The sequence below is a fragment of the Carcharhinus amblyrhynchos genome, chromosome 5, assembly GCF_965287045.1.
Source record: "Carcharhinus amblyrhynchos chromosome 5, sCarAmb.v2.hapA, whole genome shotgun sequence".
In the NCBI taxonomy this organism is placed as follows: Eukaryota; Metazoa; Chordata; class Chondrichthyes; order Carcharhiniformes; family Carcharhinidae; genus Carcharhinus; species Carcharhinus amblyrhynchos.
The window spans coordinates 87,352,368-87,377,091 of NC_137328.1; the positions used below are offsets into that span (position 1 = coordinate 87,352,368).

General features: G+C 42.1%; 1 protein-coding gene across 7 annotated transcripts in view; it reads right to left on the bottom strand.

Moving 5' to 3' along the window:
• adgrv1 (adhesion G protein-coupled receptor V1) overlaps positions 1–24,724 on the bottom strand; it is a 524,573-nt gene that overhangs the window by 236,289 nt on the left and 263,560 nt on the right. For 6 of the 7 annotated variants that reach the window (XR_013886686.1, XM_080189140.1, XM_080189139.1 and 3 more), the window contains 7 exons: positions 21,866–22,321; positions 14,619–14,762; positions 12,781–12,952; positions 8,248–8,386; positions 6,038–6,885; positions 3,346–3,463; positions 2,248–2,419 (listed from right to left, as the gene is read on the bottom strand). Coding sequence is in view for 6 of the 7 variants with exons in the window: in XM_080189140.1 (XP_080045266.1) it covers positions 2,248–2,419; positions 3,346–3,463; positions 6,038–6,885; positions 8,248–8,386; positions 12,781–12,952; positions 14,619–14,762; positions 21,866–22,321 (2,049 nt within the window). In the remaining variant the exon portion in view is untranslated. Of the gene's footprint in view, positions 1–2,247; positions 2,420–3,345; positions 3,464–6,037; positions 6,886–8,247; positions 8,387–12,780; positions 12,953–14,618; positions 14,763–21,865; positions 22,322–24,724 lie in introns of those variants that run through there. The other variant, XM_080189142.1, reaches the window with a different exon arrangement.

A 24,724-nucleotide genomic window follows, 5' to 3' on the forward strand; every position in this document is an offset into this window, starting at 1 on the left:
CATACTCCAAGTTCACCTATCCTATTCCGGATGCTCCTTGCATTGAAGTAGATACACTTCAACCCACCATCTTGTCTGCCTGTACACTCCTGCGACCTTGATACCTTTTTCAGTACTCACGACACTCAACATTGGCTTTTGGACTACAGCTCATTTTCCCATCCCCGACAAATTAGTTTAAACTCCCCCATCTCCCTGAAGGGCCTTAGCAAATTTCCATCCCAAGATATTGGTGCCCCTCTGTTTCAGGTGCCAACCATCCTGTTTATCCAGGTCCCACCTTCCCCAGAATGAGCTCCAATTATCAATGTAAATGAAACTCTCTCTCCTACCATCCCTGCAGCCACATGTTAATCTGCACTCTCTCCCTATTCCTCAACTCACTAGCACGTGGCACCGGCAACAAACCAGCTTAAAGGTGTAATTAGATATGAATGAATTAACTGAAATGTTCTTTCTTTGATATCCTTATTTTAATTTTCTTATTATTTTTATGAATGTGTCAACATTAGCATCCTTTCAGGACATTGCACCTTTCTTAGGTACCTTAACTTCAAACACAAAAGCTTACATTTTACTCATATGGGCCATTGGTGGAGCATATCCTGATCAAAGAAGAAGCAGAACTTTCAGGGGAAAGAGTCCTTGGTATAGACATGCTGACCAAGATTTTTCCACCAGTCAACAGTGGCTAGATAAAAGGCCTACAATGCCCCATAACATGCAGGGTGGGATTTTCCAGCCGCGCTCGTCCCTGGATTGGAAAATCCCGCCCAAGGTCAACAGATGTTTGCATGGTCCACGTCCTGCCTGCTACAATTCCTGTTGCGGGCAGGACAGGAAAATTCCACTTGTAATCATTAAAGGCCAAGACAGGACTATGCCTCCCAGCCCCAGTTTTCCACTGAACTGGGAAGTGAATATGTCAATATGAGGTTCGGAAAATCACAAAATAATACAATACAGATGAACAAGGTTCAGCTCATTGTGGTTCTTTGGTACAACTATTTAACTAGTCTCCCTATCACCCATGACTTTATTTTTCCTTTTATTTATTTATCCATCCAATTACCTTCTAAAAGTCACTATCAAATCTGTTTCTGTCACTCTTTCTGGCAGTGCATTCCAGGTCGGAAAAACAACCTGTGTAAAAATAAATTGTTTATTGGCTTTGGTTCTTTTGCCAATCTGTGTCTTTTGATTATCAACCTGTCACGAGGTTGGGCCTTTAAAATTAAGCACACCCATTTTCAACCACAAATTCTGGCCAGGAACAGACTGTGTTAGCATCATATTGGAGGTGAGATAATGCCTTCAATTCAAAAAGGCATTCAAATTCATGTTGTATAACGCTCTTTAGTGTATTCTACTTATTGAAATAAAGGGTGTAGGGGGGAAGCAGGAATGTTCCCTCTACTTTTTAAGATTGTCTGCTTTCAAATCTAAAGGTTCTCTGATTAGATCGTTTTAGCCTATTTAATCATCTTAAGTAAGCCATTGTAGCTGAGCTGCATTGAAGAGCTAATCGTTTTGAAATGTGTATCCACTGAATAGGTAGGTGTTTCTGATTTCTTATTCAATTGGCTAATATACTTTAGGTCCATTCAAATGATAGGGTAAGTTTTGACTGCCTTCTCCAGGTGTTACTGGACTGTTAACAACCTCTAGGTGGCCTTACTGCCTTAAGTGGCCTGATAACACCAACAGTGTTCAAACAGTTCATTTTACAAGGGGCTTTATCATCTGGTGGCCAAAATGCGCCTCTGTTTCAGGCAATAGATGCCATGTCGAGTGAAAATAGGATGTAATGGTGAAAGTGATCAGAATCTATGCAGTTCAGACTATGATTAGTTCCAAGGGTAAATGTAGACAAAGGTCAATCTTGAACTATTTCTGTGGGCCCAAGAAGCAGTGCACTTCCACTGTTCACAAAAATAACTTGAGCCAATGCTGTCCCACTCAGCTTCACCCAAAACTTGCTGAGTTGGCCTACTGTTCAGGCTTTAATCTAATGAGTTGTATTGGGAATTGTTTGGTGCCCTGGAGTCATACCCAGCAAATTAAAAAGGGGTTAAAGCATTTCAATTGTGTGGGCCACTTCATCACCAAAATGGACAGCTGACTAGCTCACTGTGTCAGTTGGCTGCCACAAGTCAAAATCTATCCCACAAAAAGAAGAATTTCCATAAACAGTGTCCATATATCGCAACCAACTATTTAAATAGCAATACCTTTCTCTTTACTGACCTCATCTGGTTTGATTTCAATGGTGATAGTACATTCAGTCTCTCCACTAACACAGAGGGTAATTCCTGATGTAGCTGTGAGCTCATTGACCAAATTTACCCCGTCTCTTTGCAGTACAACATCCGTTTCATTAAATGTCACACGCCATGAAATCTTCACATCCTCAAAAGATCTGTAAATGTGAAATAAATGTCACAGCTAAAATATCTGGGGAAGTAATGAGTTCCTTCATATTGAAACAGCTTTAAAAAAAACCTGTTATTCCTAGATTTCTTCATTTTTCTATTAACATAGAAGTGAATAAGGTTGAACTGAGAATATTGGCTAGATTTTCAACTTCATCTCACAGACAGAAATGTGCTGAGGCAGATCATATGTTCCTCAGAGAAACATTTTCATTCCAGTGAAACACTCTCTTCTACCAACATTTCTTTGGCTCTGAATACTACAGCAAGAAATCTCACAATACCAGGTTGAAGTCCAACAGCTTTATTTGGAATCGTGAGCTTTCAGAGCACTGCTCCTTCATCGGGTAACTTGATAAAGGAGCAGCGCTCCAAAAGCTTGTTTACTTTATTCCAATCCAATCAAGTCAAATCAAATCCAATTCAGAGTCCCAAGTTGGGACATTCCCGATCCAAGCTGACAAGACAGGGCTAAACTGAAATCAATGGGAATCGAGGAAAATGGTTCACTGATTGGGAGTCACGCCTGCCCCAAAGGGAGATTGCTGTGGATGTCGGAGATCAATCATCTCAGTCCCAGGACATCATCGTAGGAGTTCCTCAGGATAGCGTTCTACCTCCAAACATTTTCAGCTGCTTCATAAACTACCTTCCTTCCATTGTAAGGTCAAAAGTGGGGATGTTTGATGATAACTACATATTATTCAATATCATCTGAAACTTGGTCCAGTGACTGCATTTAATACTTATCCTATCCAACCTAAATCCATCAAGGTCAAAATGGATATTTTAACTCCCAGTTGGGGGTTAAAAATCCCAGTGATACTTACAATTTCTCTGTTGACTCCAGTTGGGAACTGCTTTATCTTAACATATAAAAGATAAAGACTATTTCCATTAATTGAAATTTTACCTGTTCTTTTGCCTCTCAATCGTTAGCTGAACCTTCCTCTGTTCAGAATCTTCGTCCAACACTAGGTTACTCTGGGGGACCCACATAAAACCAACAATGCCATTCTGTACATCACTTCCTGTTTGGAAATATATAAAGGCTAAATAAAACAATCAAATGGAAATAATGAGAATGTGTTTAAAAATAAAAGCAGGATCTGGGAATCCCCTGGTGCAGTGACTTCCTTTGGCTTACAGGATACAGTCAGGAAATAAAAGTTGCTTCGCTCTAAATTCAGGCAATGCTAAACCAGTCCTCAAAAGCTGAACCCAATCTGAACATAAAGTAAACAAAATCCCATTCCTAGTGATGGCGATATGTAGGACCACATGAAAATGAGAAATAAAGGTTTCAAAATCAGCTTTCAATGTATGTCAGCCATTGTTATTGGGAAAGAAGCTGTAGACAAAAAAACAGAAATGAAAGGAGGTCATTGATAAATTTGAACAGCATATCATCTGAGCCCAGCCCTGATCTCCTGATGGAAAATTGTTGTATAGATAGCTAGATGAGATGACTGTGAGAAAATGTATCCCCTTCGCCACTTCAGCACACCCTCTGGGAATGATGCCAGTATTCCATTCTAGACAGCACAGGCTACTGAGGAGTTCAGCATTGTTCACATGATCTGTAGTATCACTTGGAGAGATGAGGCCACCAAACGATGCTGCAAATTCTGCAAAAATCTGCTTGTTCAGCATGTATTCTTTGCTCATGCAAAGGTCCCACACAGCTATGGAACTTCTTTGTATATCATACGTGGTACCTTTGTTTTGAAGGGCATACCTTCAAAGTGCAAAGTGGAATGAGAAACATTAATCCATATAAATCAAATTCATATATTTCATTTGCAAGATGCAGAGTCATTTACTGACATTCTTGTTAGAACCACAAGTTGCTTCCTTGTTCCTTTCAAATTATCAAGCTCTTTCTGCTGGCGCAAAGTGATGCCGCTCCAAGGGCACAAACCAGCCGAAAGCATTTCTCATCAAACTTGTCAAAGGCACCTCATTGCTGACATGGCCAAGGAACTCCAGTGGGTAACAGAAGGTCTATACTATCCACCTCAGAAGAAGCACCTTCTCTCCTGTAACATAGTGAGTTTTTTAAGATGCTCCTATCCTACCAAAGGTAACTGTTGCATTTTGCAGGTAGCTAAAAGAAAAGTAAATAAAACATGATGGAAGTCCAAACTGAAGTGCAATTTGGAACAAAAAAAAGGTTGGTACACTTAATTACATAAGAGGAAAGTAAAGAGAAAGAAAACCCTTGCCAAATCACTGTGCAGCTTTAAGAAAACCAGGAAGTGCTTTCTACTGCTATGTAGCTGTTTATAATTTCTGTGTACCTTCTTGAAAGGGCACAACGATGAAGGTCTCCCCCACTCCCTCCTACCTCCTGCGCCCCTCCCCTCCACTAAGCTAAAAGCAAGGATGAAAGGACTTGATTTATATTATTTCTTTACCGTGCAGCATGAAAAAAAAATCAGCAATGTGTTTAAACTTCAAGCCTCTACTCTGTCTTCCCATTTTCCTTGACTTGGATACACAGAAGCAGAATGTAAGGCTTGAAATGGACCACTGAGAGTTCTTACAGATAAATTTCTGACAGTTTGCACACATCATGAGAAAATAAACTATGAATTGTGCACAGCTCCAGCATCCTGAAACCAGTACTGTATTGAGAAGATCACACATATGGGCTGGCTTAGATTTGGATCATTTCTGAAACAAAGTCCACCCCCTTCCAAAAAACATGAAAGCTTTAAACTAGGAATCATGCTGTAAAAAATAAAAGCAAATTACTGCAGATGCTGGAATCTAAAATCAAAAGAGAAAATGCTGGAAAATGTCAGCAAGTTTGGCAGTATCTGTAAGGAGAGAAAAGAGCTGATGTTTCGAGTCCAGGCAACCCTTTGTCAAATCATGTTGTAAAGCCAGAAAACAGTACTGTTTCATCAAAATCTATTAAAAAGTATCGAAAAGTTCTATTTGGACGATGCAGAAAATGGACAAATTACTGGGGGAGACCAGGCTGCCTGAAACCAGGCAGATGGTCAATAACAATTGCCAAGTCATTTGCTGACTTAACTGTATCCTGTCAGCAGCTGTTTTTATGTGGACTTTTGCTCAGGCAGCTTAACCAGTCACCCAAAGTTGATGGGGGTCCTCTTTTAAGTATGCAAAGTAGGAGTACTCCTTCGAGACCCACATGATGAACTCAGCCTCCCATGCTCCATCCATCTCCCAACTCCCTATAACCCACTGAACCCAGGAGCCTCTGTAGAACCCCATTCTCCATAATTATCCAAGTATCAATGTGTGATCACAAACCACTCAATTGTCTGGAGCCTAGCAGCCTCCTAAAATGAGTGGGAAGCATACTGGAGGCATGTTAGTGATGCCCAAGCGTTAAAATAACATGAGCACAATTCCTGCAAATGCGGTTGAATTTCCAACACATCTTCCCACTCACCCATCCAAATCTGGTTGGATTGAAGCCATTGATTAATAGATATTATTGCACATTTTGACAGCTGTCAAACTCACAACAGTAATTTAGCAAAAATATTGAAAATTATAATGGTGCCAGCACTGCCAGTTAATAATTGCTGATATTGTTTACTGAATATGAACCATAATAAATATGTTACCTAAGATAATGATCTTCACAAAAGCCATGTATCCATATTCATCTATTCCTTCCACAATTTGTGCACCTCCACGAGGATCTGTTAGGAAGACATAAAAGAACTCCTGTCCCTCTGGTTCATTGTCATCTATAATTCTGATGGATACATTGGTCTCCCTTTGCTCATCCTGTAAAGTTATATTCAAGGCTTCATCTACAAAATCTGCTCCTTCTTTGGCCCAGGAAAAGGTGGAATTTTGCTGGATGGTTTGGAAAGGACTTTCTTGTGAACCATCTGCAACCTTTTCCTCTCCAAACATTGTAACACGTGCACTGATGATTCCAGTAAATCCCAGTGTCCTTCGAATGTAAAGGAACACTACACTTGCTATACCATTGTCAGTATCCTCCACAATGTGTATCACAGTGGGTCCAATACTCAGGACACCATTAGTGGCATCATTGGCAATAATGGTGATGGATGACACACTAAACTCTAGATTCAAGTGAGGTTTTTCTTCTGTGTTATTTGGCTGAAACCCCAGAACTTCAACGCTGGATAAACTTAGGTAGAACACCTCATCCATTTCTGGAATATTATCATTGATGACAAACAAGTTAATAGTAGATTCAATCTGATGTGAAGTAAAGATGAGTTCTCCATTTTGGATGTGCTCATAATCTTCATTCGGTTTGGCACTTCCTGCTGTTGTATAATAGGTCAATTTTATTTGATTGCCATGGAAACCAAATAATCTCTGGATATGTAAAGTAATTAGGCCTGCATCTTCTTCTATGTTGACTTGCTGTGAATTGGGGGCAAGTTGGAAGATTCCAAATGGCTCGATTTCAGCTACAGTAAATCCTGCCCTGTAAAAATTAAACAGCACTGAGTATTTTCACCCCTCGTGTACATCGATAATACAATCACAAAATATTAATGGATGACAATGATCATTCATTAATTTTAATTCATTGATACGAAAGCAACATACAGTCCAATAGCATCTAATTGTTTCTAACCTCCACCAACCATTCCTCAAATTTGTTTGAGGTACTGACTACTCTTCATTGAAGCATACAAGCTGTGCAATGCCCAACCACCTTCATCAATGATCTTCCTTCCAACACAAGGTCGGAAATCTGCCAAGCCCATCTGGTTTGACCTACTTGTGACTCCAGACCCATAGCAATGTAGTTGACTCTTAACTGTTCTTGAAGGTAATTAGGGATGGGTGAAAAGTGCTAGCTTTGCCAGTGATGCCCATATTCTCCAAAATAATTAAAATTTCAGAATTGACACTGAGGCGTTACTTTCCCTAGTTGGAGATGGTGCACAGTATCAGTATGAAGGGCTAATCATTTAGATCAGTAATCTCCAAACTCCAATCTGAATGCAGCCCGCTGTGGGCTGGATGTGGCCTGTGGACCGTAGTTTGGAGACCCCTGATTTAGATGATGAAGTGAAATTTCTTTACTCAAAGAAATTATTCAAAACTGTGAATATTTGGAATTTTCTACTCCCAGAGGATTGTGGATAATCTATCACTAAATATATTTAAAATTGAGGTTGACAGTTTTTTTATCCCTCAGAGAATCAAGGGATATGGGATAGACCCAAGTACTGAATGACAATTCTGTGTGAAGAACAGCATTGTTTATTTCTCATCTTCTTATGTTTATGTGAACAAGAATTTCTGATATCTGTTGTAAATTTTCATTCACTAGTAGAATGTGTCAATTTGTCTGACACTCTCAATTTGCTTTAAAGTATTACTGATATTTACATACCCGTAGTACTTCGATATTCCTCCTTGATCTTATTTACCTCTTTTACAGAATCAAAGACACAAGTTTCTTTAGTCTTTTCTCTTAATCTGGCCTTTTAATACTGGGATATGAAAATGCTGGCATTAGACTGAGGTAAGCACAGTAATGAGTCTCACAACAGCCGGTAAAAATCCAACAGGTTTATTTGGCAGCACACGCTTTCGGAGTCTCGCTCCTTCATCAGGTGAGTTCATCCACCTGACGTGGAAAGAACTGTGGAACTCAACTCTAACAAAATTTTTTGAAAGTAAGGCTTTGGAAGGGCCCGAGGCTTACAGCAATTGTCTTGTTTAAATAAAAACCTTCATGTAATAACTGTAAACACTTAAATCAGCTGTGAAAGCTATAGACAAGTATAATTATCGATCATGAGAAGTATTTTATGCAACTAACTGACATTACCTTAGTTGAGCTTGACCAGAAAAATTACTGTGCACCGCAGACAGATGTATAGCGAAGGATTCCATTCCAGTAAAGTTAGTAGTAGGTACTGTGAGAAACACTGACTTGCTTTTCTCACCATGAGAAAGGACAACTGAACCTTATGTAAAGTAAATAATGAAATTGGATTAACTCAGAGAAAAAATTTGGAACCTTTATTTAAGGTGATAAAGGACAGATAGCTAATAATGGTGCAAGATGTTGATGAACATTTAACACTTAATCCCTATTAACAAATAATGCCTAAAGAATAGGCTAGAAGTTTTTTTTAAATTACTATATTTATAATAGAAACATTTCTGAGATTAGAGAAAAATGCAGCAGTTTTATGCTCAGACTATTGCGAGTACAAATCAGACAATTTTACTTATATCTCCTTGTGTCCATGTCTCCTTTGAAAGTGCAAAATTGCTGAATTCATCCTAATTAGACTTTATGTGCTATCACAGGAGTTTAAATAGTCTTTTCCAATTCTAATTCTTTAACTGCCTCTTTGTTGAATTAATTTTCAGTTCACAAAGAGAAGGGCATTCAAATAATTTTAAGAAATGTAGAACGTTTTAAATAAGATAATAGGTTAAATATCGGAGCTTGTTAACAAATGAGCGTGTGGAGGTACAATTTCAGGAATCAAAATCCAATGGCCTAAAACACCAGAATATCAATATTTAAATTGGGATAACACGGTCGCCTAAAAACAGGAGTTTGCCCCACTGATTATGTAAATGAAGATTACCTTAGAGGAGATAGTGAATTAATGTCACTGGGATAGTAAACCAAATGATCAGACTAATAACCCAGGAAAATGGGTTCAAATCCCACCATGGCAGCTGATGGAATTTAAACTAAACTAATTCATAAACATCCAGAGTTAATAGCTTGGGTGAGATTTTCTGGCACCTCAAGATCTGAAATTCCTGTCTGAGCTCAACAAGCCTTTAAATGGTCCGCTGGATTTTCTGTCTTGCCCTGCAATAGGCGAGACAGCCCTAGTTTCAGTAATGATGACCATGAAATTACCATTGGTTATTGCAAAATGGTAGCTCAGTAATGTCCTTTCAGGAAGGAAATCTGTCATCATTACCTGATCTGGTTCCAAACCCACAGCAACAGTGACTGATTCTTAGCCAACTTCTGAAATTGCTTAGCAAGCCACTCAAGTTCAAGCACAATTGGTGATAAACAATAAATCTGGCCTTGTCATGAAGAATAAAAAAGTTTAAGGCATTAATGTGCCTTTGTACATGGTTCTAGATGAGCAAACATTATTTAAAAGTTATGAGTATCTGCTAAATAGGTTAACTCATATGTCCAAACAACATCCCTGATAATCTCACACAATGGCAAGTTGTTCACACTTTTGGCATAGACCAAGAAATTTTGTCTGAAGGGTTCAAACCATTTAGTTTATCCCAAGTAATTGATCCACTGGATCTTTTCTACAGGAATAAGTAGATTTATCTCACAGCTACATTTGAAGTAAAGATCGAGGGGAATTCTAATGGGCAAAGGGAGGTAGGTATGGGGTGAAATGATGTACGGGTTAGGTGGATTGGCCATGCTAAATTGACACGGGGGATTAGCAGAATAAATGTGTGGGGTTATGGGAATAAAGCTTCAGTAGGATTGTGGTCGGTATAGACTCGATGGGCCGAATGGCCTCCTTCTGTACTATAGGGATTCTATGGATTCTATGAAATCCCTGAAAAGTGGTACAAGCCCAACATCATCCTGCCTAATTCTGGTTTTGACCTGGGTGGGTTTGTAATGTGGAATCCCCATGCAGCTGACAGCAAACTAATTAAAGTACTCAAATGGTTAATTAATTTTGACTTTAACCCTGCATTCTGGCATTAACAGTCAGCACACAAGTTCACCAAGCTCTCTGTGCATAGCCAGCATCTATGAGGAAAGAGCTCTGGTTAGCACTGCTGCCTCACAGCGCCAGGGTCCCAGGTTCAATTCCAGCCTTCGGTGACTGTCTGTGTGGAGTTTGCACATTCTCTCCGTGTCTGTGTGGGTTTCCTCTGGGTGCTCCGGTTTCCTCCCACGCTCCAAAAATGTGTGGGTTAGGCTGATTAGCTATGCTAAATTGACCTTAGTGTCAGGGGGATTAACAGGTTACATGTGTGCAATTATGGGAATAGGGCCTGGGTGAAATTGTGGCCTCCTTCTGTACTGTAGGTATTCCATGATTCAATGCAAGGGCACAGCGGGGAGCTGACAAAAGTTGGCTTATCTGATATGCTATAAAGGCTGAAATCAGCTAGCTTGTGGTGAGCCACAGTGAAAGAGTTATGCTGACAGGATTAATTGTGTCAGCCTAAAACCAGTACTTTGAGAGTCCATTGCAAGTTGTTGACATTAAAAATGCCTCACAGTATAATAACCTCCATCTCGTCCTCCTTGTTAGCCTTCACTGGAGTATGGGTGTAATGCATGCAGAAGTAGCCTGGATCTCTGAGAGGAGCAACTGGATCTGCTACATTAATAGCTGCAGCTTTAGGGGCACCAACAACACTAACAGCAGCTACCTCCTTTGTGCTGCTCCAGGTGGCAGAGAGCTCCAGCTCAAAAGAGGTGATACACTCTCCGCATGATCCACAGGCATCAGCTGCCTGCGGTCAATATCCTTTGGGTTTTGGAGCCCATGGGAGCCCTGCCAAAGCTCCACCTGCACTTGTGCAGGGATATGCTCAGTTAACGGCTTATAAAAAGGGCTAAGAGCAGTGAAAAGATTCCCACTGCTGCTATGTACCCTCTCCACATATTTCCTCTCATGTTCACCTGCACCTTGCTGCCAGCCATGTGCTACAGTGCACTTGGCTGCAAGTCATTGAGACGTCGAGTCACCAAAGTTCTATCTGGTGTAAAGTCGCAATCACAATGTGTGGACTCACTGATCTGGGCCAGCATTCACTCAGTGGCTTGCTGTGACTGTCATTCCCTGCATCAGGCCATCCTTTCTATGGAACTGGACATTCATGGAAATGCCCAGGATATTGTGTCACTGATGTAGGGATAGACTCCTCCAATCTCACTACAAAAGTGCACACTGACTGTGGAAATGCTAACACCAGCACATATTTCCCATTGCTTCTCCAGAAGTTGCCTTTTTGTGCATGATCTTCAAGGCTCGGCATCATGTCCAACTGAGCAGAGTTTGGTGTGTTCTGCGTATGTCCTGAGATTTGACAGGAATTCTCCACTGTTGTCCTGCCCATCCTCATATGCAATGTGTACACCATCATGGAACTCCTAGCTGCCTCTAATGCAGAACGACAAAGGTGAGTGTATATGTGCCGATGGAGGGTGTGCAAGCATCATGTGACAATTCATTCTCAGAGTGCTGGCTTTCCTTTGAGGACTCTTCAGTCTGCTTGCTCATGGCCTACTCCAACACCCAGAAAGAATCTGAGAGAGATCAAAGACACGAGTGACATTGAGAAAGGGTACAAGTTCAGAATTGTGCATATCATGACTGTTCAGTTAGTGGTAACATTAAAATAATGTGGGCGGCTGTTGAGTGCTAAGTGAAAGTACACATCATCTACTGTTGTCTGCAGGCCTCACCCAGTTCCTAATAGCAGATGCCAAGTCTACATGTCACACTGTCAATCTCCTGGGTGTCCTCCTCTGATGAAGGCAGGATTGTCATGACTGCAAGTCCATCCCTGGTTCCCTGCCTTTTCTAGGACTGTGGGCTCTCTAGGACTGTGGGCTCTCTTCTCTTTCAATAAAAGAAGGCAGAGTTATGAAAAGAGAAAAAAAAAGACTTGCATTTATACAGTGCTTTTCACAATCACTTGAAACCTCAGTGCATTTTACAGTCAATTAAGTACTTTTGAAGTAATATTGTGATGCAGAGAAGTGGTGATAATGGGATGATAACATTTAAGAAGGGTACCTATGAGGGATGGATATGAGACAACAATAAGACGAGTTGAGATGAGGAACTGAGGAGGTCGCTAGAGAGAAAAAAAATGTAAAACTTCAAAGTGTGTCGGTCAATTGCTGTACAGGAGAATATTAGGGAAGCCATAGTGATGGACACAACCTGAGGATGGTATGACACTCACCTTGCCAGACCTAATGAGGTCATTAAATCTTTCGCAACATGGTATCCTGGTCCAAGTCAGATCACTTCTGATGCTCACAGCCTGTTCTACCTACAGCCATGCCTGCTTCATTATGCTAGCTCACCTTTTCCTCCCATCTTTTGTCTCATAAGCAGGACTTTCTGATGCCAATCAGATCTTTGCTGATGTATTTTTAAATAGAGAGTGCCTTACTTGATCCTGCTCTCTCTGATTGATCAGAAAACAGGCGTGACCCACTCCAGTTCTTGAGAACTGGTCCCATCATTTTATTAGAGCCACAGATTTGAAAATGTTGGCCCTAGAGTTAGGTCTGTGAAAAGCATGAAGTCAGCCTAAGTTCACAAGTCACACTTCTCACAATTAAGTCTGATAAATTGTTATCACTGGCACTTACCAGATGCAGGTTTGATATTCCCAGATATAAATCCGGCAGGAACCATGCCATCAGGGTATCCAGCACTCCACTCTACAACAACAAGTCCATACACACCATTCCGTGATATTACAGCCTCACATGTGCCAGCAGAAACATCCGAGACTTGAAGAACCAAAGAATCAAAGCCAACCTAAAGAGAAAAACATTCAACAACTACAGTAACATTTAAAAGCAGTAAAACTATTAGATTTAATAAGTGGAACAAATAAATGCCCACTTTTTTTCCATGGATTCTGTGTGGAAAGAGATACAGTATGATTTTGTGACTCTTGGGGCCAGATTTTACCATTGTGTTGCCCCTATTTTCAGGTGTGAAAACCTGGTAAAGTCGGGCATGAGGGAACAGCTTAATCCATGCCCACGTCCATGCAGGTTCTCACTTTACCAAGACCCAAAAATGGCCGCAATCGGAACCGTGCCCGAAACGAATGGGACGTCAATTTAAATGCATTGGCATGCACTTTAATTGATTTGATGAGCTGGACGCCCAATCTTACCTGCACTTCCCCCTTTACCATTGCATTCGCCCATTCAAATTCGGTGCAAAACAGACATGTTCAGCAAGAGTCTGTTTTGGGTGCTCCACCTTCTGAAGAGATAAGTTCGGAGCTTCCAGTGACTCTCTAACTGGTGACTGGGGGGGGGGGGGGGGGGGGGAGATGGTGGTGTTAGATCATTCTCTGGTGGAGGTAAGGGAGGAGGAGGTGGGTCAGTTGTATCTCTGGTGGAGGGGGCAGGATGGAGGCCCAATCATTCTCTAGTGGGGGGAGAGGAGGAGGGCCAGATCATTTTCTGGTGGGGAGGAGGGGTGAGGAAGAGGGAGGTGGGCCAGATGGATCTCTGGTGGAGGGGCGGGGAGGTAGGGGTGGGGGTGGTGTCCGCGGCATTTCTGTGGGTGATTGGTGGGGGGGGGGGGGTGGGGGGGGGTGGGGGGGGGGAGGCTGGGGCAGGCAGTTGTGATCGGTCTGGGTAATGGCAGGGTGGGTGGATAAGGGGGATAGTTATGTTGTGGGGGTGTGGCAACATCTGTGGGAGCCATCACTCCCGGGCTACTTTATCTGCTCTTTGCAGCAGGGGTTTTGTGAATTTATTTTTCATTGCGCATGCGCAGTTGAAGGCTCCTATCGGAGCAACAGCGTTTCGGGCACAATAAGCCCTGTCCACAGCATGATTCAGACGTGCAGTTTTTTTTTCAGGCTGAGTGTGTATGGGGACACCTGAGAACAGGGTTTACAAGTCGGATCTGAACTGCACCCAGATTCAGTACTTAGGATCAAAATGGTAAAGTCACCCACCCCCATGGTAACAATTCCTGAATTTTGGATTTCTGGGTTCTTGGATTCTTTCTCCACGGGGCATTTTACTTAAGGCAGAGTTAGACAGATTTTTGAAAGACGAAGGGCTCCAATACTCAGCCTGAAACAAGCATTACATCCCTGTTTTGCATGGTACGAAGGCGTTGAATATCATAAATATTCAACTCACAATCCTGTTGAAATCTGTGTTTTAATTATTATTAGATCATAGAATAGGACCGTGTACTGAATACTTAATTAATTTAATACCTGCATATCGATCAACTTACTGAATAATCAATAATGCAAGACACTTCTGCGAATGAAAAAATACTACAAAGTAAGAACGACTGTGAAATATTTCAAAGTCATTACTACATTACTTAATTCAAATAAAATAATTAGAAAGGAACTATAAATGTCTTCTGAAATTTTTAGCTGTTGAATGGTCAAACGACTATTAAGATATTTTAATCCAAAATTATAGACTTTAAAAAATACCTCAGAATTTGCTGCTTCTTCTGGGACTAAAATAATGGCAGAATCCATCCCATTGAAGAGTAGGGGAGGAATGGAAGTATTTCCACTGAAAAGGTTCACATTTATTAACTCAACAGAAGCATCAAAATCCAGTCCAATGAAGGTCTACAATAAAAAGTCAAAAGTAAAATGCCTTTAATCAATAATCACCTTGGACTTAGAAAAATTGGTGTCCACTACTCCTTTGCTGTACCACAGCAGTGTCATATGTGAGACAATCTGCAGAACAATTCACGGTGCAGCATCCTAACATCTTGCACTTAGGTAGTATAGAACCATGTTTTGCTGAAAATATGGATGTTGAAGCTTTTCATTTTGCACTCATCAGGACACTTCGTAAGAAAACCAGTATAAGAGGGAAACAACAATTTATACTGTGTGAGAAAATAATTCTGATTAGTTGGCAAGTGGCCTCTGATTAGCATAATTGTTGTCCTGGAGAATGTACCAGTTGACAGTAATTGACAGGTAACTGCTAAGCATTTTTTGAAATTCAAACTAGACAGCTTGACACTGATGGTGAAGGTATGCTTGTGGTAGTCCATGATACAGAACACCCTGGCAGATTTCCCAACTAGTATTTCAAGGTTGGCTCATTACATGCAAATGTTTCCCTCTTATACTGGTTTTCTTCCAAAGTGTTCTAATGCATGCAAGATGGAAATCTTTGACGTGCTTCTTTTCCCAGCAATTTTGCAGTCAGTTTATTTCTAAGTTCTACTCCAACTTACAGCTTCCAGTAGTACAATGATGACAGTGATGCTGTAGAAAAGAAAATATGCTAACAAGGCAATGCAGGATCTTCTAAGGTTAAAATAAAGGATATGGGTTCTGATTTTTTCCTTCCAATCCACATAAATGCAGGTCACACAGAAGACACCCAAAGAGTCTCTAGGTGATTTTAGTTCCAGATCCAGTAGAAGTGGCTGAGGGACTTCACTGGTGCATTCTGGGAGAAGTCAGACCAGCAACATTTACCAAGAAGCGAAAAGCAAAAGGTCTGGTGCCAAAGAGCGGTAAGCCCGAAACACTACATTAGTGTCTCCCTCCCTCCCTCACCCTCTAACCAGAAAAAAGACCACCGTGAGACAGTAAAAGTGAAGGTAAGAGTTTTATAAATTTTCTCAAATAATTTAATTGGTGCTCGAAATGTTAGTTGATGGGGTTAAGTGTTGCACTTGTGAGATGTGGGAGATCTGTGACGCTTCCAGCGTCTCGGACAACTATGTCTGCAGGAAGTGCATCCAATTGCAGCTCCTCACAGACTGCATAGATAGGTTGGAGCAGCAGTTGGATGCGCTTAGGAGCATGAAGAGGCAGAAAGCAGCATAGATAGGTGCTTTAGAGACGTGGTCACACCGAAGGTGCAGACAGATAGATGGGTGACAGCCAGAATGGGCAGGCAGTCAGTGCAGGAATTCCCTGTGGTCATCCCCCCCTTTAACAAGTATACCATTTTGGATACCCTTGGGGGAAATGGGCTATTAGAACTTACCAGCAGCAGCAGCCAAAGCAGTGGTACTACGGCTGCCTCTGTTGTTATGCAGGGAGGGATAAAGAGGACTAGAACAATAGTTATAGGGGATTCTACAGTTAAGGGTACGGATAGGCATTTCTGTGGATGTGAAAGAGACTCCAAGATGGTATGTTGCCTTCCTGGTGCCAGGGTCCAGGATGTCTCTGAATGGGCAGAAAGCATTCTGAAGGGAGAGGGTGAACAGCCAGAGGTCGTGGTACATATTGGTATTAACGACATAGGCAGAAAGAGTGATGAGGTCCTGCAGCAGCAGTTTAGGGAGTTAGGTAGAAAGTTAAAAAGTAGGACTTCTAGGGTTGTAACCTCATGATTACTCCCTGTGCCACATGCTATTGAGACTAGGAATAGGAAGATAGTACAGCTGAACACGTGGCTAAACATGGCAGGAGGGAGGGTTTCAGCTATCTGGACCATTGAGGTCTCTACCAGAGCAGATGGGATCTGTACAAGAAGGACGCAGGTTGCATCTAAACTGGAAGAGCACAAATATTCTGGCCTGGAGGTTTGCTAGTGTCACACGGGAGGATTTAAACTAGTTTGGCAGGAGGGTGGGAACCAAAGCAAAGGTGAATTAGCTGAAGGGGAACTGAGAATAGGGCCAGTCAGATTCAGAGAAACAGTAGGCAGGGTGGGATTGCTAATCAGAGAGGGTGTGGTGGACTGAAGTGCAATACAGCGAGACAATATGGGTAGAGCTCAGGAATAGGAAAGGTGTAGTTACGATGTTGGGGGTTTACGATAGGTCACCCAACTGCCAGCGGGAGATTGAGGAACAGATATGTAGGCACATTTTGGCAAAGTGTAAAAGTAACGGTGTTGTGTGGTGGAAGATTTTAATTTCCCCTATATTGACTGGAACTCACTTAGTGCTAGGGGCATGGATAGGGCAGAGTTTGTAAGGAACATCCAGGAGGGCTTAATGAAACAGTATGTAGATAGTCCAACTAGGGAAAGGGCCATACTGGACCTGATATTGGGAAATGAGCCCAGCCAGGTGGTTGATGTTTCAGTAGGAGAGCAGTTTGGGAACAGTGATTACAATTCAGTAAGGTACTGGTGGATAATAATGTGTAGTCCTCAAGTTAAGCTGCTAAATTGCGGGAAGGCTAATTACAACGATATTAGGCAGGAACTGAAGAATGTAGATTGGGGGCAGATGTTTGAGGGCAAATCAATATCTGGCATGTAGGAGGCTTTCAAGTGTAAGTTGACAAGGATTCAGGACCGACACAGTCCTGTAAGGATGAAGGATAAATATTGGCAAGTTTTGGGAACCTTGGATAATGAGAGATATTGTGAGCCTAGTCAAAGAGAAAAAGGAAGCATTTGTCAATGTTAGGAGACTGGGAACACACGAAGCAAGTGTGGAATACAAGGAAAGTAGAAAGAAACTTAAGCAAGGAGTAAGAAGGGTTGAAATGGATCATGAGAAAGCATTGGCCAGCAGGATTAAGGAAAATCCCAAGGCTTTTTATACACATATAAGGAGCAAGAGGGCAGCCAGGGAGAGGGAAAGCCAAGGACAAGGGAGGGAATCTATGCATGGAGCCAGAGGAAATGGGTGAGGTATTAAATGAGTACTATGCGTCAGTATTCAGCAAAGAGAAGGACTTGGTGGATGATAAGTCTGGGAAAGGATGTGTAGATAGTTTGAGTCATGTTGAGGTCAAAAAGGAGGTATTGGGATCTTAAGAAACATTAAGGTAGACAAGTCCCAGGGCCTGATGGGGTATACCCCAGAATACTGAGAGAGGCAAGGGAAGGAATTGCTGGGTCCTTGAAAGAAATCTTTGTATCCTCACTGGCTACAGGAGAGGTACCAGAGTATTGGGAAATAGCCAATGTTGTTCCTTTGTTTAAGAAGGGTAACAAGAATAATCCAGGTAATCACAGGTGGGTGAGTCTTACGTTAGTGGTAGAGAAATTATTGGAGAGGATTCTTCAAGACCGGCTTTATTCCCACTTGGAAATAAGTGGATGTATTAGTGAGAGGCAACATGGTTTTCTTGAACTGGAGGTCGTGTCTCACAAACTTAATCGAGTTTTTCGAGCAAGTGACGAGGATGATTGATGAGCATGGGGCAGCGGATGTTGTCTACATGGACTTCAGTAAGGCCTTTGACAAGGTCCCTCATGACAGACTGGTGCAGAAAGTGAAGTCACATGGGATCAGATGTGAGCTGGCAAAGTGGATAAAAAACTGGCTGGGTCAAAGAAGACAGAAGGTAGCATTGGAAGGGTGAGTTTCTGAATGGAAGGCTGTGACAAGTGGTGTTCATGATGTGGATATGCCGGCGTTGGGACTTACTTCTTTAGGTGAATCTTCACCTGAAGAAGAGGGAAACCTGGAAAGCTACAAGTGGTGTTCCTCAGGGATCAGTGCTGGGACCTTTGCTGTCTGTAATATATATATAAATGATTTGGAGAAAAATGTAACTGAATTAATTAGTAAGTTTGCAGACGACACAAAAGTTGGTGGATTTGCGAATAGCGATGAGGACCACCAAAGGATACAGCAAGATATAAATCAGTTAGAGACGGGCGGTGAGATGGCAAATGGAGTTTAATCCAGACAAATGTGAGGTAATGCATTTTGGAAGGTCTAATACAGATAGGAAATACACAGTAAATGGCAGAACCCTTACGAGTATTGATAGGCAAAGGGATCTGCGTGTACAGGTACACAGGTCAATGGAAGTGACAATGCAGGTGGAGAAGGTAGTCAAGAAGGCATATGGGATGCTTGCTTTCATCGGCCGGGGTATTGAGTTTAAAAATTGGCAAGTCATGTTGCAGCTTTATAGAACCTTAGTTAGGCCGCACTTGGAATATAATGTTCAATTCTGGTCACCACACTACCAGAAGGATGTGGAGGCTTTGGGGACGGTACAGAAAAGATTTACCAGGATGTTGCCTGGTATGGAGCGTATTAGCAATGAGGAGAGGTTGGAGAAACTTGGTTTGTTCTCACTGGAGCGATGTAGGTTGAGGGGAGACCTGATAGAAGTCTACAAGATTATGAGAGACATGGACAGAGTAGATAGTCAGAAACTTTCTCCCAGGCTGGAAGAGTCAATTACTAGGGGGTACAGGTTTAAGATGCGAGGGGCAATGTTTAAAGGAGATGTACAAGGCAGATTTTTTACACAGAGAGTAGTGGGTGCCTGGAACTCGTTGCCAGGGGAGGTAGTGGAAGTGGATACAGTGGTGACTTTTAAGGGGTGTCTTGACAAGTACATGAATAGAACGGGAATAAAGGGATATGGTCCCTGGAAGAGTAGGGGGTTTTAGTTAAGCCGGGCAGCATGGTCGATGCAGGCTTGGATGGCCGAAAGGCCTGTTCCTGTGCTGTAATTCTCTTTGTTCTTCAGATCAATAACCCAAAGCAGACGTTAGCCTGGCATAGTGTCCCCCTGAACAGCCAAGCCATTGAAAGTAGAGTGGAAAATCAGCCAGCGCTGTAGAGGTAAGAAAATTGGAGCTATACTTTTTACTGTGGGCTATAGGGCTTCAGGCTGCTGTCCAAATGATAGCCAGATGACTTCAAGCCAAAAGTTCCATCAAACTTATGTGATATATGTGACTTAGGGCCAGTTACAGACAGTAGGGGGAAGTTGTGTGTGGAACCGGAAGAGATTGGAGAGGCATTGAACCATTATTTCTCTTCGGTGTTCACACAGGACGATATGAATGTAGCTGAGGAGGTCAATGGGGTGAAGGGGTGTAAAATAGAAAGTATTGCAGTTGATACAGAGGATGTGTTGGATATTCTAGAAGGGTTGAAAATAGATAAGTCCCCTGGTCCGGACGGGATTTACCCTAGGATTCTATGGGAGGCAAGAGAGGTGATTGCAGAGCCACTGGCTCTGATCTTCAGGTCGTCGTTGGTCTCTGGTATAGTACCGGAAGATTGGAGGACAGCGAATGTTGTCCCATTGTTTAAGAAGGGGAACAGAGACTTCCCTGGGAATTATAGACCAGTGAGTCTTACTTCTGTAGTGGGCAAGGTTTTAGAAAGAATTATTAGGGATAGGATTTATAGTTATTTGGAGAGTAATGAATTGATTAGAGATAGTCAGCATGGTTTTGTAGCGGGAAGGTCGTGCCTTACTAACCTTATTGAGTTCTTTGAGAAGGTGACCAAAGAGGTGGATAGGGGTAAGGCAGTAGACGTGGTATATATGGACTTTAGTAAGGCGTTTGATAAGGTTCACCATGGTAGGCTTCTGCAGAAAATGCAGATGTATGGGATTGGTGGTAATTTAGGTACTTGGATCAGGAATTGGTTAGCAGATAGGAGACAGAGGGTGGTGGTTGATGGTAATTATTCATCATGGAGTTCGGTTACGAGTGGTGTGCCTCAGGGATCTGTTTTGGGGCCACTGCTGTTTGTAATCTTTATTAATGATCTGGATGAGGGTATAGTTGGGTGGATTAGTAAGTTTGCTGATGACACCAAAGTCGGAGGTGTGGTAGATTGTGAGGAAGGGTGTCGAAGTTTGCAGGGTGACTTGGACAGGTTGCAGAGCTGGGCCGCGAGGTGGCGGATGGAGTTTAATGCGGAGAAGTGTGAGGTAATCCATTTCGGTAGGAATAACAGATGTGTTGAGTATAGGGCTAACGGGAGGACTTTGAATAGAGTGGAGGAGCAGAGGGATCTAGGTGTATGTGTACATAGATCCCTGAAAGTTGGGAATCAAGTAGATAAGGTTGTTAAGAAGGCGTACGGTGTCTTGGCGTTTATTGGTAGGGGGATTGAATTTAGGAGTCGCAGCGTCATGTTGCAACTGTACACAACTCTGGTGCGGCCGCACTTGGAGTACTGTGTGCAGTTCTGGTCCCCACATTACAGGAAGGATGTGGAGGCTTTGGAGAGGGTGCAGAGGAGGTTTACCAGGATGTTGCCTGGTATGCAGGGGAGGTCCTATGAGGAGAGACTGAGGGATTTGGGGTTGTTTTCACTGGAAAGAAGGCGGCTAAGAGGGGATCTTATAGAAACATATAAGATGATTAGAGGTTTAGATAGGGTGGATGGTGATAGCCTGTTTCCTCGGATGGAGAAAGCTAGCACGAGGGGGCATGGCTTTAAATTAAGGGGGGGTAGTTATAGGACGGATGTCAGGGGCAGGTTCTTTACCCAGAGGGTGGTGAGGGACTGGAATGCCCTGCCTGCTGCAGTTGTAAATGCGCCTAGTTTGGGGGCGTTTAAGAGATTGGTGGATAGGTTTATGGACGAAAAGGGATTGGTTTAGATTAGTGGGTCAATGTTTTTTTTAAAATAAGACTGGTCGGCGCAACATTGTGGGCTGAAGGGCCTGTTCCGCGCTGTAATGTTCTATGTTCTATGTTCTATATAAAAAAAAATCCTCTGCCCTTTGCATCCTTCACGGCTGCCTTGCTGCTGTGCTTCTCAGACCTTCTAATTAAAGGGAAGCCTGGTGCAAACTTGATTTGACTGAAAGCTCTTCTTGAACCCCTCTCCAGCATAACAGCAGGAAAATAAAGCAGAATGCAACAGTGTTTACATAGCTGCTTGGGCCCATTGAAGTGCAGATGCTCTGTGCACTCGATTCAGTAAACCAGCAGCAGAGTGCCTCAGCATACCTCAAGCACAGGTAGATCCATTAAGCTGAAAAATAATTTTATTTTTCCCTGAAGCTGTTCCACTCACCTGATTTGTGATTGGCACTCTGGCAATGGCAAATCTAGCACCATCTCTGACTAACACAGTCCCCGAAAATCCATCCTGCCCATCAAACGTGAGCTTGTATTCCACAATCACATCCTGGAATGTCCCTCCGTGTCTTGTAATGTTAATCTGAAAGTAGCGACTCAAGTCACTTGCAACAATCACAGTTTGCCCTTCTGAAGAAATGGCAAACAATCCGTAAGGGTCATCATTCGCAGGTACATGAAATCTTGAACTGTCCCTTTCCTTGTTCAAATCAGCTCCTCCCTCCACAGAAGTCAGCCTCAGTATGTAAACTTCATCTAATTCTGGAATGTCATCAGCTAACAGTTGAACATTTATCTCTGCATTTGACTGCGTATCTAGGATTGTGACCGTGCCATTGTTTGTAAAAAAGTCGCCTGTCATATCAGAGTCACTCTGAAGCAACCAATGTACCTTAAATCAAGAATGAAAGGCAGTTAGTAATTTGAATGAGAGCAATTACAAACTGTGTTAAAAATGTGATCCGTGAAATTTGACATCTAAACATATGCATTTCTGATGCTGAATTTCTTTCTGTGTTTTCTTAAGTTAAAACGTCCTGTTTGAAGAAAAGCTGCGAAGTATTTAAAGAGTGAATTACATTTGCACAATATCAGTCAATAAGTAGATCTCGCAGAGAGCCAAAGTTGGGAAAACTGAGCACCTTTCAGACTTTATGATTAAGTCAATTCATTGAATTAATATAGAGTAAAATAGAGAAAATGTTGAGCAGCCAAATAAAGCACATTTCTTTCTTGCAATGTTAATGAGCGCTAAGAAAAATAAACCTTGTAAGCCCGGATTCTCCCCTTTGAGGTGGGAATTGCAAATTTCCCAACATTGAGTACCAACCGACTTAACAGCTTCTTTCCTGCTGCTGTCAGGCTTTTGAATGGGCTTACCTTGCATTAAGTTAATCTTTCTCTATACCCTAGCTATGAATGTAACACTACATTCTGCACTCTCTTGTTTCCTTCTCTATGAACGGTATGTTTTGTCTGTATAGCGCACAAGAAACATTACTTTTCACTGTAAGTTGATACATGTGATGATAATAAATCAAATCAAAGTTGCGATCCCACCTCCTCCCCAGCTGCCCTCGTACAGCCTATTCGCTTGATGCAGTGACAGCAACAGGCTGGAGCCAGGGTTGCCATCTCCCAAAGGATGTCCAAAACTGCAATAGAGGCAGGTGGATGTGGAGTTGGGCAAGTTGGAAAGCCTGCCTTTGTTTGCTGGGACATTGTTCCAGCATGAGTATTAGGCACCCTAGCCCTCATGTCTGATACCCCTCACTACCCCACCCACTAACTCCGTCTCATTGACAGCCATAGGTGAGGTGCCTGAAGATTGGAGAGTGGAGAATTTTGTATCTTTGTTTAAGAAGGGCTACAAGGAAAAGCCTGAGTACTACAGGCCAATGAGCCTCACATCTGTAGTACGTAAGTTGTCAGCAGGTATTCTGAGAGATAGGATCTATACGCATTTAGAGAGGCAAGGACTGATTGGGGACAGTCAGCATGGCTTTGTGAGTAGAAAATCATGTCTCATGAATTTGAGTTTTTTGAAGGGGTAACCAAGAAGATCAATGAGGGCTGTGTAGCCAACACTGTCTACATGGACTTTAGCAAGGTTGTTAACAGGGTACCGCATGGTAGATAGTTGCATGAAGTTAAATCTCATGGGATCAAGCCAATTGGATACAAAATTGGCTTGATGACAGAATGTAGAGATGCCGGCATTGGACTGGGGTAAGCACAGTAAGAAGCCTCACAACATCAGGTTAAACCTGTTGGACTTTAACTTGATATTGTGAGAACTCTTATTGATGATGGAAAACAAGCAGTGGTTGTAGAGGATTATTTATCAAGCTGAAGACCTGTGACCAGCAGTGTGCCTCAGGGATCGGTGCCAGGTCTATTGTAATTTGTCATTAATATTAATGATTTAGATGAGTATTTACGAGGCAAGGTTGGTATGCTTGAAAATGACACTAAGGTTGGTGGCATAGTGGACAATGAAGAAGTTATCCAGGTTTGCAACGGGGTCTTGATCAATTGGGCCAGTGGGCTGAAGAATGGCAGATGGAGTTTAATTTAGATAAATATGAGGAAATGCACTTGTGAGGTAATGAGGTAATTGAACCAGGGCAGGACATAATCAGTTAATGATAGGGCACTGGGGAAAGTTATAAAACAAGGAGGTCTTGGGGTACAGGTTCATAGCTCCTTGAAAGTGGATTCACCGGTGGACAGGGTGGTGAAGGCATTCGGTGCGCTTGTTTTCATTGATCAGGACATTGTGTACAGGCATTGGGATGTCTTGTTGAAGTTGTACAAGACACTGGTAAGGCCACACTTGGAATACTGTGTACAGTTCTGATCACCCTATTATAGAAAGGATATTATTAAACTAGAAAGAATGTAGAAAAGATTTATTAGGATGCTACCAAGACTTGATGGTTTGAGTTATAAGGAGAGGCTGGATAGATTGGTATATTTTTTAGCGATGATCTTATAGAGGTCTATAAAATAATGAGGGGCATAGATCAGTTAGATAGGCAACATCTTTTTCCAAAGGTAATGGAGTCTAAAACTATTGCGCTTAGGTTTAAGTGTGAGGAGAGAGATACAAAAGTGTCCAGAGGGGTAATTTTTTCACAGAGGATGGTGAGTGCCTGGGAGAAGCTGCCAGAGCTAATAATAGAGGTAGGTACAATTTTGTCTTTTAAAAAGCATTTTGACAGTTACATGGATAATATTGGTATAGAGGGATATGGGCCAAATGCGAGCAATTAGGACTAGCTTAATAGTAAAA